At 37.1% G+C, this 16,050-nt stretch overlaps 1 protein-coding gene across 9 annotated transcripts in view; it reads left to right on the top strand.

The window, feature by feature from the left end:
• The window catches only part of RAPGEF6 (Rap guanine nucleotide exchange factor 6), a 195,020-nt gene that overhangs the window by 113,762 nt on the left and 65,208 nt on the right, over positions 1-16,050 (top strand). For all 9 annotated transcript variants that reach the window (XM_073878621.1, XM_025860756.2, XM_073878623.1 and 6 more), the window contains 4 exons: positions 4,447-4,611; positions 7,678-7,785; positions 10,110-10,313; positions 12,974-13,082. In XM_073878621.1, the coding sequence (XP_073734722.1) occupies positions 4,447-4,611; positions 7,678-7,785; positions 10,110-10,313; positions 12,974-13,082 (586 nt within the window). The remainder of the gene's footprint in view (positions 1-4,446; positions 4,612-7,677; positions 7,786-10,109; positions 10,314-12,973; positions 13,083-16,050) is intronic.

Below are 16,050 nucleotides of genomic sequence, written 5' to 3'. Positions count from 1 at the left end.
CACTTCTTGTGCAGTGCAAGATAATTCACTAACTTTAGAATGTGTTGGTTCTTTTGCTTTTTTCTACGTTGGTTTTTACACATTTTAATAAGCGTGACATTGCCATTTATTATCAGTATGGGTAGGATATTATTTTAGAATACACTGGTCAAAGTTTTCCTTTCCAAATTCATTTTATGATCCATTGACAATGGGAGTTAATTTCATTGAACACAGCAGTAAGCCAGAGAAAGAAATATCATATGATTTCACTCCTATGTGAATTTAAGGAAGAAAACTAATGGACATTAGGGGGTGGGAAGGCAAACCAAGAAACAGACTCTTAACTGTAGAGAACAAACTGAGGGTTGCTGCATGGGGAGGTCATTGGAGAGATGGGTTAAGTGGGTGATGGGTATTAAGGAGGACATTTGTTGCAATGAGCACTGGGTGTTGTATGTAAGTGATGAATCACTGAATTGTACACCTGAAACTAACATTACACTGTATGTTAACTAACCGGAATTTAAAAACTTTTGGAACTTAAAAAAAAAACCAAACAGCAGTATTTAGAAACAGAACAGAAAATGAAAGGACTAGGGGTGTCTGGGTGGCTCAGTTGTTAAGCGTCTGCCTTCGGCTCAGGTCATGATCCCAGGAGCCCCACGTCAGGCTCCGTGCTGTGCGGGAAGTTTGCTTCTCCCTCTCCCACTCCCCCTGCTTGTGTTCCCTCTCTCTCTTTGTCCCTCTCTGTCAAATAGATAAATTAAAATCTTTAAAAAAAAAAAAAAAAGAAAGGACTAATCACAAAAGTGTGAAAGTGGTAGATGAAGATGCATAGTGCTTAGTGGATATTTATGGCATTGAAATAGGCATTATCTTCTCTGAACCTCAGTTTTCTTATCTGAAAATGATATAACAGGGCTTTATTAGGACTAAATGAATAAACCAAAAGCCTTAGCACATTGTAGAGTCTGAATATTAAACCCCATACTCTTTTCTGTAGCTCCCTCTCCCCTACCCTTTGTCCACTTGCCCCCTTGTCTCCCTCCTCTCCCTCCCCCAATACCCTGTCTCTTGGAAGATCTCTAGATTGTAAAATAGAGGAATTATAGTTGAAATAGAGGAAATAAAAACGTATAACCATTTCTCTTTTCAGCCTAGTCTTGGTTGCAAAATAAGTAAATGTGTTATTCACTACAAATGCATGAACTTATTAAATAATGTGAAGGACTGATGTCAGATTCATTTTTCCTCAGGAGTCAGGCTATTCTGTAACACTTTTTCTTTTCCTAAACTGATAAATATAAGCTTTATATGTAGAAAAGATGAACATATGGGTGGATTACCATAGACTATCTTTTTATGGGGGGTTCATGTTTTTTTTAATTCTTTAAATAATTACAACCTTAGATAATAGTTGCAAGAACAGTATTGAGCTCCCTCACTCAGAATCCCTAACTGCTCGTTAGCATTTCACTGTGTTTTCTCCATTGTCAGCAATCTTTCTCTGAGTCATTTGAGAACAATCTGGAAGCCTGATGCATCACACCTGAATATTCCATTGTGTATTTCCTAAAAACAACACTCTCCAACACCATGGAACCCTTCAAGTTGGGAAATAAAAATTGATACAGTACAACCATTCAGCCCACAGACCCTATTTAGATTTTCACCGACTATCCCAGCAATGGCTTTGTCCTTTCTCATCCAGCATCTCACCCAGGAACAGTTCATATTCTCAGCAGTTATAAAGAATACACACCTTTTATTCTGTAGTGTCATCCTCAGTGTGGATCTTTCCAATGTTTCCTCATGAGCAGACACAAGTCATGCTTTTCTGGCAGGAATTCCACAGAAATGATGTCCTATTCTTCTCTGTGCATCATATCAGGGAGCATGTAATGTCAACCTGTCCCACCAGTGGTGAAATCTACCTTAATCATCTGGTCATGTTGATGTCTGTCACATTCGTTCACTATCAAGTCACCATTATACCCTTTGTAATTGTTAAGTGTTTGGAGGAGAGATGTTTTGACACAGTGTCAGTAAATCCTGCTAACTTCTGTCCTCCACTCTTTCATTGACTCCTGCCTAAAATGAATTCCCCCCCTTTTTTTTACATTTATTATCTTTTTCTCTAAGGATGAAAATTATCTTTTCCCCCATCAACTCAGTTATTCTGGCATGGATTTGTGTGTTGTATTCTCTCACCATCATTGTTGTTCCAGTGGTCAGGTTGTCCCAGATTTGGCCAATGGGACTTTCATAAGGCTGACTCCTATATCCTTTTGACATGTCCCCCTCATGTTTTGAGAGCTTTCCTATTATCTGGCAAAACAAGATGTTCAGGCTCATCTTGTGCTTTTCCTGTTCCAGCTTTGGAATCAGCCCTTTCTCCAGCGAGCCCTAGATCCTCCTAGTGGAGAATAGCATTTAAAAACTAAGGTCTTTGGGGAGCCTGGCTGGCTGAGTTGGTGGAGCATGTGACTCTTGATCTTAGGGTTGTGGGTTTGAGCCTCAATTGGGTGGAGAGATTACATAAAAATAAAATCTTTTAGGGACGCCTGGGTGGCTCAGTTGGTTAAGCGTCTGCTTTCAGCTCAGGTCATGATCCCAGGATCCCGGGATCGAGCCCTGAGTCAGGCTCCCTGCTCAGTGGGCAGTTTGTTTCTCCCCCTCCCGTTGCCCCCTCCCCCTGTGTCTTTCTGTCTTTCTGTCTCTCTCTCTCTCTCTCTCTCTCATGCTCTCTTGCTCACTCTCTCAAATAAATGAACAAAATCTTTAAAAAAAACCAACAGCAACCACCCAAGATCTTGGCACTTAGTCTTTCATTCCTAGTTAGGTGTCATTGCTTTTAGAACCTCTGATCAGACACAGCAAGGAAAGATGTGTATTTACTATATAGTATATTTATATTAAATGTATACTTACAGTTAATGCATATGCATATATAACTTTGTATATGTCTCCATCTATTTATAATAATCATGAGTTCATACGAGCATACCCAGTTCCAGTGCTGTACCACAGTTTTTCCTCTCCTTTCTCTTTTCATATTTGTAAATGCCTTCTCCTGCTGTGACTCTTGTTATGCTCTGTGTATGTACTTACTTGCTCATTGTAACCAGTCTCTATCATGCCAGTGTCACCATTCCAGTCATCTCCCTTGCCTGCCAACTCTGCTCACCCTGTCTCCCAGAATCCTACCTTGTTGGGTACTAGTGAGCCCCTTGGTGACATGCCTCTGCATGACTATGGGGCTCACCTTTAAATATAGTTTTGAATATATGGCTTAGTGTCTACAGATATCCTGCCCCAGTGATTTAGCTAGTCAGAATAATAAACTTTCTTTAACATACTGATCAGTTCCTTCCCCGACTTAACTATACATAAATCTAAGAACCAGATTTAAATACCTCAACTCAAGATTGGCCTTTGAAAGTTAAGCCCAGTTTGGTACTCTTTGACTTAGATTGTTTTGGAGGGTGGAAGAATAGGAATGACCTGTGGTTGCCTTGTCCCTTAAATATGTTATATGAGAAACCTTACTTTGACTTCCTTCTAGAGAAATGATTTATATACCTTTTTTTAAGTAAATTCTTAGATAACATTATTAGTATTGATGTATGTTTACCATACGGTTATTCTCACCAGTGAAATTGTTTGGGTGAATTGAAATTTGAGGTTATGTACAACAGTTGGTTTTTATATTTGGTTTAACATCTGGTTTATCTTTACATTTGTTCTGTACACACTTTTGAAAAGGCTGCAAAGGTAATAAATTTTAACATTGATTCAGAAGCCTAAAGCAGAGCCGTAGATAAATGTTGTTTACATTCCTTTTTATAAATCTGGAGACAGGCAAGCAGTTAAAACTGAATTAATGAAAAACTATATATAGAACTTCTGGTTCCTCTCAAGATGGTGAACTAGCATGGAGAAACTGTAGAAAAAGAAACTTCTTTTCTAGGAAGTAAAAACAACAAAACACACTGTCTTGAACTGGTACGTTGTTCCTATAGCCTGGGGTAGAAGAGATTTGAGGATGATTAAATTTAGAGGAAAGGTTTTTGTTTTGTTTTGCTTTGTTTTGTTTTTTAAGTTTAACTCTGACTTACTCCATCTGGTGGCTTAAGATGTCATTCCCCCCCCACCCCCACCCCAGTTGTAGAAAAAGGCCAGAACAGGGGTAAATCACTGAATTTCAAAAGCCCTGCTAGGATAAAATGACAATTAAAAGCGCTAAAACTGAGTAAATGCTGGTGGGTATTTTCATCCTCTGTCTTTTCTCTCTTTCAACCTCTGGGTGCTGGTGGATTGCAGCCTGTACAGACTACCTTCTCCCACTGCTAAGTATTTTAACAGTGAAACTCTGCTTTGACGAATTGTGTAATAGAGTGACTACAAAGGCAACTAATCAGCTATTTGTTTCTTTTATGATCTTTTCTATCCTTGGATTTTTAGGCAACACCTGAGCGTCTCATTATGCATTTAATAGAAGAACATTCTATTGTGGACCCAACTTATATAGAAGATTTCCTACTGACTTACAGGACATTTCTTCCAAGTCCTTTGGATGTTGGGATCAAACTACTGGAATGGTTTAAAATCGACAACTTACGGGATAAGGTTGGTTTTATAAATATGAAGGGCATGGAAGTGATTTTAACCTATAAATTTTATTCATAAAACCTTTTACAGTTGATAAATATTTATTTTGATAACAAAATTTACTTCACCTAAAAAACATAGCTCTACTTAGTTACTTTTGTGGAAAAAAGCATGTTAAAAAGTGGATATAAGTCTTTAAAGTTAATAACTGAAATAGTCTGTGGTATAGCTATAAACTCAGAAAACATGAGAGCTGCATAAGAGTGTTTTTGAACTTTATCAAAATGTTTGTTTCTGAAGGAGATCAGTAAAACACTTAAAACTTAGTAGTTTAGAAAGAATATTCACCAAGTAAATTATTTTCAGGGGAGCGTAGATTGTTTGTAAGCCCCCAAATAAAAATATGTTGATTTTTGAGTTAAAGACTTCATAATCATTTTACAACAATTAGTCTTTTAGATCCTAATATCTCTCTGTTGTGACTTATTTTAAATCTACATTTGAGTTTTTTTTTTTTTGCATTAAACATCGTTTGCTATTTTAAATCATCTTACCTTATTTCACAGTGTGTTTGTACATTCAGTGGAAAGAGTAGCAATACCTCAGCAAATTGGTAGGAGGTTACTTATTTTAAGAAAAATAAAAGTAGGGTCATAATTGCTTGGTATGTCTTTCTGAGTTAAATCTTGTTTTAAATTATTAACATATAATGTATTATTTGTTTCAGGGGTACAGGTGTGTGATTCATCAGTCTTAAAACAATACACAGCGCTCACCACAACACATACCCTCCCCAGTGTCCATCATCTGAGTCTTAAAAGAAATAATTAGATGTACCTGGACTCTGGAATTCCATTGTTTAGGAAACTAAAGTTTTTTTTTTTTATTTTTTTTTTAAAGATTTTATTTATTTATTTGAGAGAGAGAGAGAGAACGAGAGAGAGAGCACATGAGAGGGGGGAGGGTCAAGGGAGAAGCAGACTCCCTGTCGAGCAGGGAGCCTGATGCGGGACTCGATCCAGGGACTCCAGGATCATGACCTGAGCCGAAGGCAGTCGCTTAACCAACTGAGCCACCCAGGCGCCCTAAAGTGTTTTAAACTACAGGCTTGCCTCCCCACCCCCTTTGGAGTTATGTGTAGTTACTTGAGTTCCTGAGGAGATAAAGGTATGCTGAAGAATGAGCAAAAATATGAGTGAGGGACAACTAGATATCCACATGCAAAAGAATGAAATTGGACCATTACCTTACCCCATATACAAAATTAACTCAGAATGAGTCAGAGACCCTAAATACAGGAGCTAAGACTATAAAACTCTTAAAAGAAGAGGTTAAAAAATCATGACCTTCTTAAACTTTTTTGTATTCATATGTATTGTTTAAATCTTTACAATGACGTGCTGTTTTTACAAAAATAAAATCTTTTATTTTAAAACTTAAGAAAAACCATGACCTTGGATTTGAGATATGCTATCCAAAGCACAAACAACAAAGGACAAAAAACAGATAAGTTAAACTTCATCAAAATTAAAGCCTTAAATTGAAAGAAAAGACAACAAGTGGAATGGGAGAAATATTTTTGCAAATCTTATATCTGATAAGGGTCTAGTATCCAGAATGTATAAAGAACCCTTGCAGTTCAACAGCAAAAAGAGAACACAACGTAAAAATGTGTTTGCTAGCCATTTATATATCTTCTTTGGAAAATAACCTATTCAAGCCTTTTGTCCAAGACTGTTTTCCAAAGAAGATATATAAATGGCTAGCAAACACATGAAAAAGATGTTCAACACCATTATTCATAGGGAAATGCAAATCAAAACCACAGTGATTCTCCTTCACACCCACTAGGATGGCTTTTAAAAAGGAAAGGAAGTATCAAGCATTGCCAAGGATATGGATGTGGAGAAAATGGAATTCCCATACATTGTTGGTAGTAATGTAAAATATTATAGCTGCTCTGGAAAACAGTTCGGCATTTCTTCAAAAAGTAAAACTTAGAATTACCAGATAGCCCCACAGTTCTCCTCCTAGGTATTTATCCATAAGAACTGAAAACAGGTATGCAAACAGAAGCTTAGATACAGATGTTCATAGCACTACTGACAATAGCCAACAGATAGAGACCACCCAAATGTCCATAAACTGGTGGATGGGTAATAAACTGTGGTATAGCCATGTAATGAAATGTTACTCAGCCATAAAAGGGAAAAGTAGTACAAGCTGCAATATGGATGAACCTTGAAAACATAATGCTAAGTGAAAGAAGCCAGACACGAGAGGTCACATTTTGTATGAAATATCCAACATAGGCAAAATACACAGAGACAGAAAAACATATTAGTGGCTGCTTGGAGAGAGGGCAGAAAGTGAGGTGGCTCCGTAATCGGAATGGGGTTTTCTTTTGGGGTGATAAAAATGTTCTGGAACTAGGGAGTGGTGATAGTTGTACACCATTGTGAATGTGCTAAATGCCACTGAGCTGTACACCTTAAAGTGTTTTAAATGGTGGCTTTTATGTGTATTCTACCACAGTTTAAAAAATATGTAACTTAAATTACTTCCATTGTTATGTGCATGATTCAGTTCAGCTTCCATTAACTTTTCTGTTAATCTGTGACACAAAGTAAGCAAATCACTTTACGGCTTTGAAAAGTCACAGTATAATGAAGTAAGTTCAGATGTGCTTATGTTAGGACTTGGTTAAACATGTGCTTGGCTATATAAACACTTCTGATACGATTGCCTCCCCTTAGAAGCTCACATTTTAGGATACTGTCTGAGGTATACATTCTATGTACTTCTTACAGCTTAGCATGCAGGTTTATGGTGGGTTTTTTATTTTGTTTTGTTTTTTCACGAGGGTACAGTCTTGGCGCTCTCTGTTGCTTGTGTCCCCCAGGAAACAAAAGGTCAAAATAAACCATGCCTCTCTGTAAGAATGAACCTTTTGCATGCGGGATAGGGGGTGAAGGGATTAGCCATGAAGTTCCATTCCCCCTCAGTTCTTGGACATGCTTTTGGAATATACTTCTGCAGAAAGAATGCCTCTCATAACTGTATGCTCCCTCCATGTTTCCACAGGTAACACGGATTGTGTTATTATGGGTAAATAATCATTTTAATGATTTTGAAGGTGATCCTGCTATGACTCGATTTCTGGAGGAATTTGAAAAGAATCTGGAAGATACAGTAAGACTCAAAAGAATTTATCTTCTTCAAGGTTTAGGGATTTTCCTCATCCCCAAATAACAGCAACTCAGAACAGCGTTTATCTTCTGTGTCTTGAATGTCTGCTCTGAGAACTCCACTTATATTCTAGATTCTGCTCATTCTCTGCCACTAACCCAAGCGAAAATCCGGCTTCCTCCTGACTCTTCTGTTTTCGTTTTAAGACTAATGAGAATGCTATCTGCAGTCACCCAAGCTTATGAACTCTGGTGTATATGTGGGCCCCCTCTCTCTTTTCCTTGAATTCCCTGACCGAGGTGTTCATTCGTTGCTAAAGGCACCTAAGTTACTAATTGTGGCAGTACACATATTCCCTATAGTCCCTTTCTCTCTGCCATTCCTTTTTTACTCCCCATTTAAGTCCTCATTTCATCATGCCTCATCTATTGTAATAGCTAGCTAATTTTAGTTCTGGTATTTTTTCTAGTCCATTTTATGTGGCCAAAGATTGTTTTTAAACTATAAATGAGAATGAATACTTCTCTTTGTCAGTAAACTAAAGCATTTCCTACCAAAGTAATTCCTCATCCATATTCAGGTTCCTCACTGTAGGTGAGTCTTTTTCAGTCTTTTTATCTGTGCCCCCTTGATTTTAACCAACCAGATTATTTTATATTGTTCACCAGTTCTCAGGTTTGAATTCTTTTCTTCTAGTGTTGCTATTTGAACTCTATGCAACTTTCAAGGCCTATTTTATGTATCAGTGCTACATTAGGCATTCTGAGTCTCCCTTCTGCATATGATTTCACTTGTTCTAAATATACAACACCTAAGATAATCCCCTCAAGGTCCTCTTAACTTTCACAGTTGCTATTTATAATTCCATTTACTCTGTCACATAAAAACTTTGAATTGCAACTGGATTTATGTCCTCCAACCAACTTGAAATTTTAGGAAGTAAATTAATAATCAGCTCTGGAGTTAGTTTGCCTGAATTAATATTTAAATTATACCACTTGTTAGACATGTAAACTTGGACAAGTAGCCCAGCCCTTTATGCAATTGTCTTTATAAGTTAGTAGCCCCTAGTTTCTGGGGATTGTTATAGGATTATAATGAGCTAATGAATGTAACAGTCGGGGGGGGGAAAAAACCTGGCACATTGCAAATGCCCAAGAACCATTGCTGTTACTCAGTGTAAGTGGATAGAGTTGAAAAAGGGACACATAGGCAGATTTCTGTCCGTTCCCTTACCTCTGAGTTTCTATAGCCTTCTCAGCAGCCCTTCGGCTCTGTGCAAAATGGGAAGAATGAATAGAGACAGGGAACTTGATTAAGAGGCTGTAGAAGCTTACTACCATCATTTGGATTTTCCAATGCTGGCTGTACAGATATTTACGGGCTAATGGAAAATAGATATTGCCTTACAATCATGGGATTTCTTTTTTGATAATCATTCAGTCATCAGGGCGCCTGGGTGGCTCAGATGGTTAAGCGTCTGCCTTCAGCTCAGGTCATGATCCCAGGGTCCTGGTATCGAGTCCCGCATCGGGCTCCCTGCTCCTTGGGAGCCTGCTTCTCCCTCTGCCTCTCTCTCTCTCTCTCTTTCTCTCTCACTCTGTCTCTCATGAATAAATAAATAAAATCTTTAAAAAAAAATCATTCAGTCATCAGGTATTTATTCAGTTCTACTTTATACTTCCAGGGTGTTGGGAGTATAGGATCAGAACAGGTGTAAGGCTTGGCCGCTGTCCTGAAGAAACTTTAGCTGCTTTTTATAGGCATGAGATTTACACATACTATGCTATTTGAGAAGAGTTGAATATTAAATTGGTATTAAAATCTGAAAGTGAGAATATTACTAAGGTTAAGAAAGATCTAAAATAATTTAGGAATAATATACCCAGAGAGGTAGTAGGGACTTGAATGTATTTTTCAGTATGACTGTATTCAGAAAGGTGGTTCAGGTCTTTTAAGGTTTTAAATGAAGGTTTATAAAGATTCTGGATTTATGTAATAGCCAGGAGATGAGCAAGGTAGGAAAGTTCAGGCCATAAGAAGTAACGTTTTGTCTTCCCTCTCTAAATGAGACATCATTTTAAACTCTTTTCTAACCTGTGATTATCGAGCAGTTTTTAAAAAATTGTATTGCGAGATCATCTTCTTGACAGTGCTCTGGGGTGGAAGTTTTCCCTCCTTTGGTTTTATTTACACTGGCTTACATGTTCTTTACTCTGTATTTCATCAAGGTAACTCAGATTCTAATAATTTTAGGTGATTTTTAAAAGCCTATAGGAATAGATACATAAATTTATGTACATTTATACCCTTTTTTACTTTTTTAGAAAATGAATGGTCATCTCCGGTTATTGAATATTGCCTGTGCTGCAAAGGCCAAATGGAGACAGGTGGTGCTGCAAAAGGCTTCCCGGGAGTCCCCTCTACATTTCAGCCTTAACGGAGGGAGTGAGAAGGGGTTTGGTATTTTTGTTGAAGGAGTAGAACCTAGTAGCAAAGCTGCTGATGCTGGACTGAAACGTGGTGATCAGGTAAGTAAATAACCACCCACGTGAATTAAAACCTTTTTGGAAGTAATATGTCTGCTGCTTTTTTTCACATGTGATATTTCTTCAAGTAAGCATGATCAACTTAAGGAAATTCAAATAAAAATTAAATTGAGGGGTGCCTGGGTGGCTCAGTCGGTTAAGTGTCTGCCTTCACCTGAGGTTGTGATCTCGGGGTCCAGGGATCGAATCCCTGCTCAGTAGGGAGTCTGTTTCTCCCTCTACCCGCCCCCCCACCTGTGCTTGTTGCTCGTGTGCATGCTCTCTCTCTCAAATAAATGAAATCTTTACAAATAAAAAAATAAAAATTTAAATGTAAGTGGCCAAAGATTACCATAAATGATGGTTTCAGCTTAAATAGTGTTCATCTGGTAACAGACCTACATCCATAAGCAGAGGAAGCCAGGTGAGCGACTAGGAGAAAGGAGACACTAGGAAGAAGTTGGTGGGGATTTATTCTCTCCATTAAGACTTCAGGTAGCTGTAGAGCGAGCAGTGTATTCCCAGATGTGATTCCTGACAACCTTGTTACTTAAAAATGTAATTCCTAAGCCCACCTCGGTTCTATTAATCGTACTAGTCACATTCTCCAGAGATGAGCTCTAGGAATCTGTATTTTTAACACAGCTCTCTAGGTGATTCTCAGGCACACCAAAGAGCAGTTTTTCAAGTTCAGGTGAATTGGGAAGGTTATGTTTTCCCATTTTAAAATTCTATTAGTTCATTTACTCATTTAGAATGTAGGTTTATTTTACTTTTAACCATACTAATGCACTTTCCTCTTAAAATAATGAATGCATTCACATTATAAAAAGTTCTACACTGCAGAGCAGGGTTCTCAACCAGGAGTGATTTTCTCCCTCAGGAAACATTTGGCATGTCTGGAGATATTTTTGATTCTCATGACCTAGGGGTTGCTACTAGCATCTAGTGGATAGAGGCCAAGGATGCTGCTGAGCAGCCTACAACACGCTGCAACAGTGCATCCCTCACAGTAAAGAGTTATCCAGCCCAAATATCAAAGGGGTTAAGAAACTGATTTAGAGTTATAATGATCCCCTTCTTCCCCTAAGGGAAATTTTTAAAAATAGAGATTTCTGGGCCTAACTCCGCTCTAGTCATTGAGAATATCTAGTAGCTAGAATTCTAGAGTTAGTGTATTTATTGTTCTAGTATTTTATTTTAAATACATTTAAGCATCTCATTATTCACAGAAAAGAAAACCATGAAATCAAATGATTTCATTCTTGAGAGAAAATTTATCAGCTTTTTACTTCTTTCCTCAGTTCTTTAAAATAACAGTTATTTTAAAATTATCTGAAATTTTAGATTAGCTATTAAGTCATTTTTAACATTGTTTATCTTCTTTTAAGAATACTTTTGACATTTGCATTAAGTTTCGTGAGTTTTATCACTAACAACTGTGTAGACATTTATAACTGTCTCACTGATTCCATTGATCACCTCCATTTCATCTATGCCCTGTGTCTCCATTATTGTGCTTCATTTCACAGTTGTCTTCTAGTACTACTGGTACCTTTTCTAGTACTTTTCTCAGAAAGGGCCAAATAGGTACTATAGTTTTATGTGTCCTTGCATGTCTGATAATGCTCTTGTTCAGTGGAGTATAATATTCTTTGGTCAGTTATTTTTTCCCTGAGAACTTTGATGTTAGAGAAAAGTATCACATTATTTTAGTATGGCCCAAGAGAAGTCCAAGCCAATCTTTATTTTTCTTTTCTAGCTTTGTTTGTCCCACTACCCACTACTGCACAGTGATGCTTACAGATTCTTTGTTCTCTGTCCTTGGAATTCAAAATTTTCATTGGGCTGTGTTAAGTCTTTTTATTATCTTTTCATGGTACTAGATGAACCAGTTAATATGTAGACTCGAGACTTTTTTCAACCCTGAATTTTACTTCTGTGATTTTTTTTTTTTCTTTTCATGGTATTTTGCTTCTTAATCTTTCTTTTATCCTGTTGGAATCATTGTGTCAATCCTTCATATCTGTCCTCTACGGTCCTTTTCTTTTTTTTTTTTATTATGTTTATCTCTTAATCCTTTTTTGTTAGAACTAGTATTTTTTAAGAAACTTTATGTATGGTTTTGAGGTACAGCCAAGTTTGGGAAGCCCTGCTGTGAAGGTTGAGCCGTGTCATGTGGAAGAACTCATCACAGTGGTGCTTTTTGCTTGACTTGCTGGTTCATTCATTGTCAGGAAATACATAGATGTATTCAGAGTATCACTTTCGAATGAGTTATCTCTCTTAAATGCAGTAAATTTGCATTTAGAAAATTTCAATAAAATTTGCACATATATACACAGGCACTAATTTTTATCATCTGATCTGACATTAAAATTTTTCCTTCCTATATAAGCCATACTGTGTTTTTTTTTTTTTAAAGTCTTTAATATGATCTTAGAGGGAATGCACTTTCAAAAAATGTTTTCAGTAGATATTTGAGGAAATACAATAAAGAGAAAAAAATTAAGTAATAACCCCATTTCTCACAGAGATAACCATTGTTCACATAAGGTGGGTGCATTTTTTTCAAGTTTCATTTTTTTCACCATTAAACTTAAGGTTGCAGAAGTAACTAATATTTTTGTCGTAATTTATATTTTACAAATGTTTTTCTCAAGATAATGGAAGTAAATGGACAAAACTTTGAAAATATTACATTTGTGAAGGCCCTTGAAATTTTAAGGAATAATACTCATCTTGCACTTACTGTGAAGACCAACATTTTTGGTGAGTTTTGTTGTAAAAACAGGCTTGTTTGTTTTTTGGTTTGTTTGGTAATAAAGAAAAAAATAAAATGTAAACAGGTTCTCTCTGCGCTCTTAGATAAACATTTTTAGGATCCTTAATATTGAGATATGGTACTATGTATTCTAGAATTTTCATTTTTCATTATTTGTATTATTTTGATGTCTTAGAAATAAGATTTAAAATAGGTGTAGAAGTATGTTCAGTTAGTCATTTATGAAATGTCTTCTGGGGAGGTATTATGTACTTTGCTGGGAGGCACAGTGAGTGAAACTTAGAATGATCTGAAAGAAGCATAAAAGTCATAGTCGTTTATTTCCCCTGCTAATGTGCACATCATAGTACTGCTAAAGTTTTAACTGCCTTTCTGAAATAAAATATGAATGCTAGATTAGCTGTTTCGTGAAAATGAATTGAGTAAAACAGTCAATGAACTCCAGATTTTTAATAATGGTGTACTCTACCTTTCTATTTAAAATGCTGATTACTGTGTCTGCAGTGCGTTTTGATCATGCTTCTGTTTGAATGAGGCAAAGACTAAGCTTGTACTTGCATTTTGTTTTCTTTTAGGGAAGACTTACTGTAACTTCGTTTCATTAGATACCAGAGGATATTCTCTGAAATTCTGAGAAGGGCAACAATAAAAACAGTATAATTGAAAATTATCAAAGAAAATTTAAGGGTCTTTATGAAGTAAGGGGGAAAAATTCGTATAGGTCATTTCGGTTGCAATTTGAAACTAGGAGTTGAATTTAAAAGCTGTGCCTATGGAAAAGGAAGTGTGTTTTATTTTTTCACTTTGACTCCTCCTTATACTGCACTTAGTCATAGTGAAAAATGAAACATTTGGTATTTTTCCTCTTTTCACTTGAGTCTTTTCTACTGAATTATATCCTCTTAAATCTGATACATAACTGTCTATTTGCAGTTTCTCAATACTATACTTTTTAGTGTAAAATAAGTAAGCCTTCACAGTTTCTGGATTTCTTGAGTTTGTACTAGTATCTAGAAACAAAACTTGTGGGTTAAATTTAAAAAATTCTGATTTTGTAAAATAGGAAAGCAGAGCTTGCTCTGACACTTAGAGCAAATGATTCTCCAAGCTTGACTTTCTCCAGCTATATTTCATAAGGCTCTTATACGGATCAAACACCTTTAACTTTTTGTGCCAGCACGTAATAATTACTAACTGGTATCAACTATTATGTATAAAAACATAGAGATAGTAAATTTGGTGGTTAATACCATGACCCCTGGAAGACAGAAAAAGGAGATATGAAGGATATAAAAGGCAAGGAAGCCACAACCTTAGAACTCCTTGAGTGGTGAGAAACAATTGCCCTGCAGAACTCTAGATTGGATGTGGCACAGGGTAGGCGTTATGTGGTACTGCAAAAGGGGCCCGTGTCCTCAACACCTTGTTCCTTATCCTAGGCAAAGTATGGTCAGTGACTTTTACCCCAAACAAAACACCTAAGAGTATCTCAAAGGAATATTAATAAAACATTTGTAGAAATGGATCATTTTAGTCTGGATGTCATACCTGGAATAAAGTCCTAGTAACTCTGGCATTACAGTGAAGAAAGGTTGCACAGTTAGGTCGTCCTATACAGAACTCACAGAACACCTGCAAATAGGAGAGGTCCCTGGGTGGCTCAGTCAGTTAAGTGTCTGCCTTCAGCTCAGGTCATGATCCCTGGGTCCCGGGATCGAGTCCCACATTGGGCTCCCTGCTTAGTGGGGAGTCTGCTTGTTGCTTTCCTCTGCTACTTCCTCTGCTTGTGTGTGTGTGCGCATGCGTCCATGTGTGCACACTCTCTCTCTCTTTCTCAAATAAAATCTTTTTAAAAGAAAGCAAGAGAGAGAAAGAAACACCTACAATTAGGAAAACTGGCCAGAAGACAGATTTGTTTAGATGATACCAGAGCAAATCATATTTGGTCATTTTGTGTTAATTAAAACTGATAGCCAGGCATAGGAGAATCAGGATCATTGAGGAAGCATGGTGGGGAACCTAATAAGTAAGCTTACAGATTCTGGAGAAAATAGTTAAGAGAGAAGAAAAACATTTCCAGAACTGTGCTCAGAGAGATTTAAAAATTCATCTCTTAAAACAAGAACAGGGTATTAGGAAAAAAGGAACAGTCCCTGAGAAAGAAATAACTCAGAGTGACTTAAAACATGGCAGCAAAGACAAAAACATTCAGTAGAGGGAGTAGGTAATAAAGTTGAGGAAGTCTCCCAGACTATAGAACAACAACAATAAATAGCATTGAGCATTATTGCAGGAAATCTGAAAGAAAATGTGGAGAATAAAGTATTCATGCAGCAGTAGTAGAGACTATCCCAGAGTGAAAGAAGGATGTGACTCTTCTAATTCAAAAGTCCACCTAAACTCTGTGCAGAATGAATTAAAGAAACTTGTTTTAACATTCTGTTTACAGTATTGACTGAGAACAACCAGGAAAGTTAGATAAATATAAAAAGTAGCTACGACAAAGTATAAAAATTCAAGAAGAGAGCTAAGAACTACCTGACACAGAACAGAGAGAGAATCAGACCAGAAGGAGGTGAACTGAAGCTGTATGTGCTCTGGGACATTCACCAGTACAGAAAAGCACCCAAGAGACAGCCTTTTTGGGTAATGGACTCCCAGGAAAAGACTAAAGAGTTGGAATCCTGCAGTTGCTAGGAGAACAAAGTCTGCATGTGTTACATCCCTTCCCCCCTCACTGAAACTGTACCCCAAAAGGATGTCTTTTTTCCCATGGACATTTTCAGTCCATAGATTGTAGCTGAGAAAAGGAACTGCTGGATAAAATATCAGAGGCTTCTAGTTTAGAGAGCCCACCAGGGCCAGACCACTCTCACATAACAGCGTTTATTGAGGATTGGGACCTTGAACGGCTAACTCTGAAGTGGATGTAGGCTGTACTCTAAGCAGCTCAGA

Source organism: Callorhinus ursinus, unplaced genomic scaffold (assembly GCF_003265705.2).
Source record: "Callorhinus ursinus isolate GAN/ISIS: 27379988/994484 unplaced genomic scaffold, GSC_fseal_2.0 scaffold30, whole genome shotgun sequence".
Taxonomy (NCBI): domain Eukaryota; kingdom Metazoa; phylum Chordata; class Mammalia; order Carnivora; family Otariidae; genus Callorhinus; species Callorhinus ursinus.
This window is presented reverse-complemented; position numbering and strand designations above follow the sequence as displayed.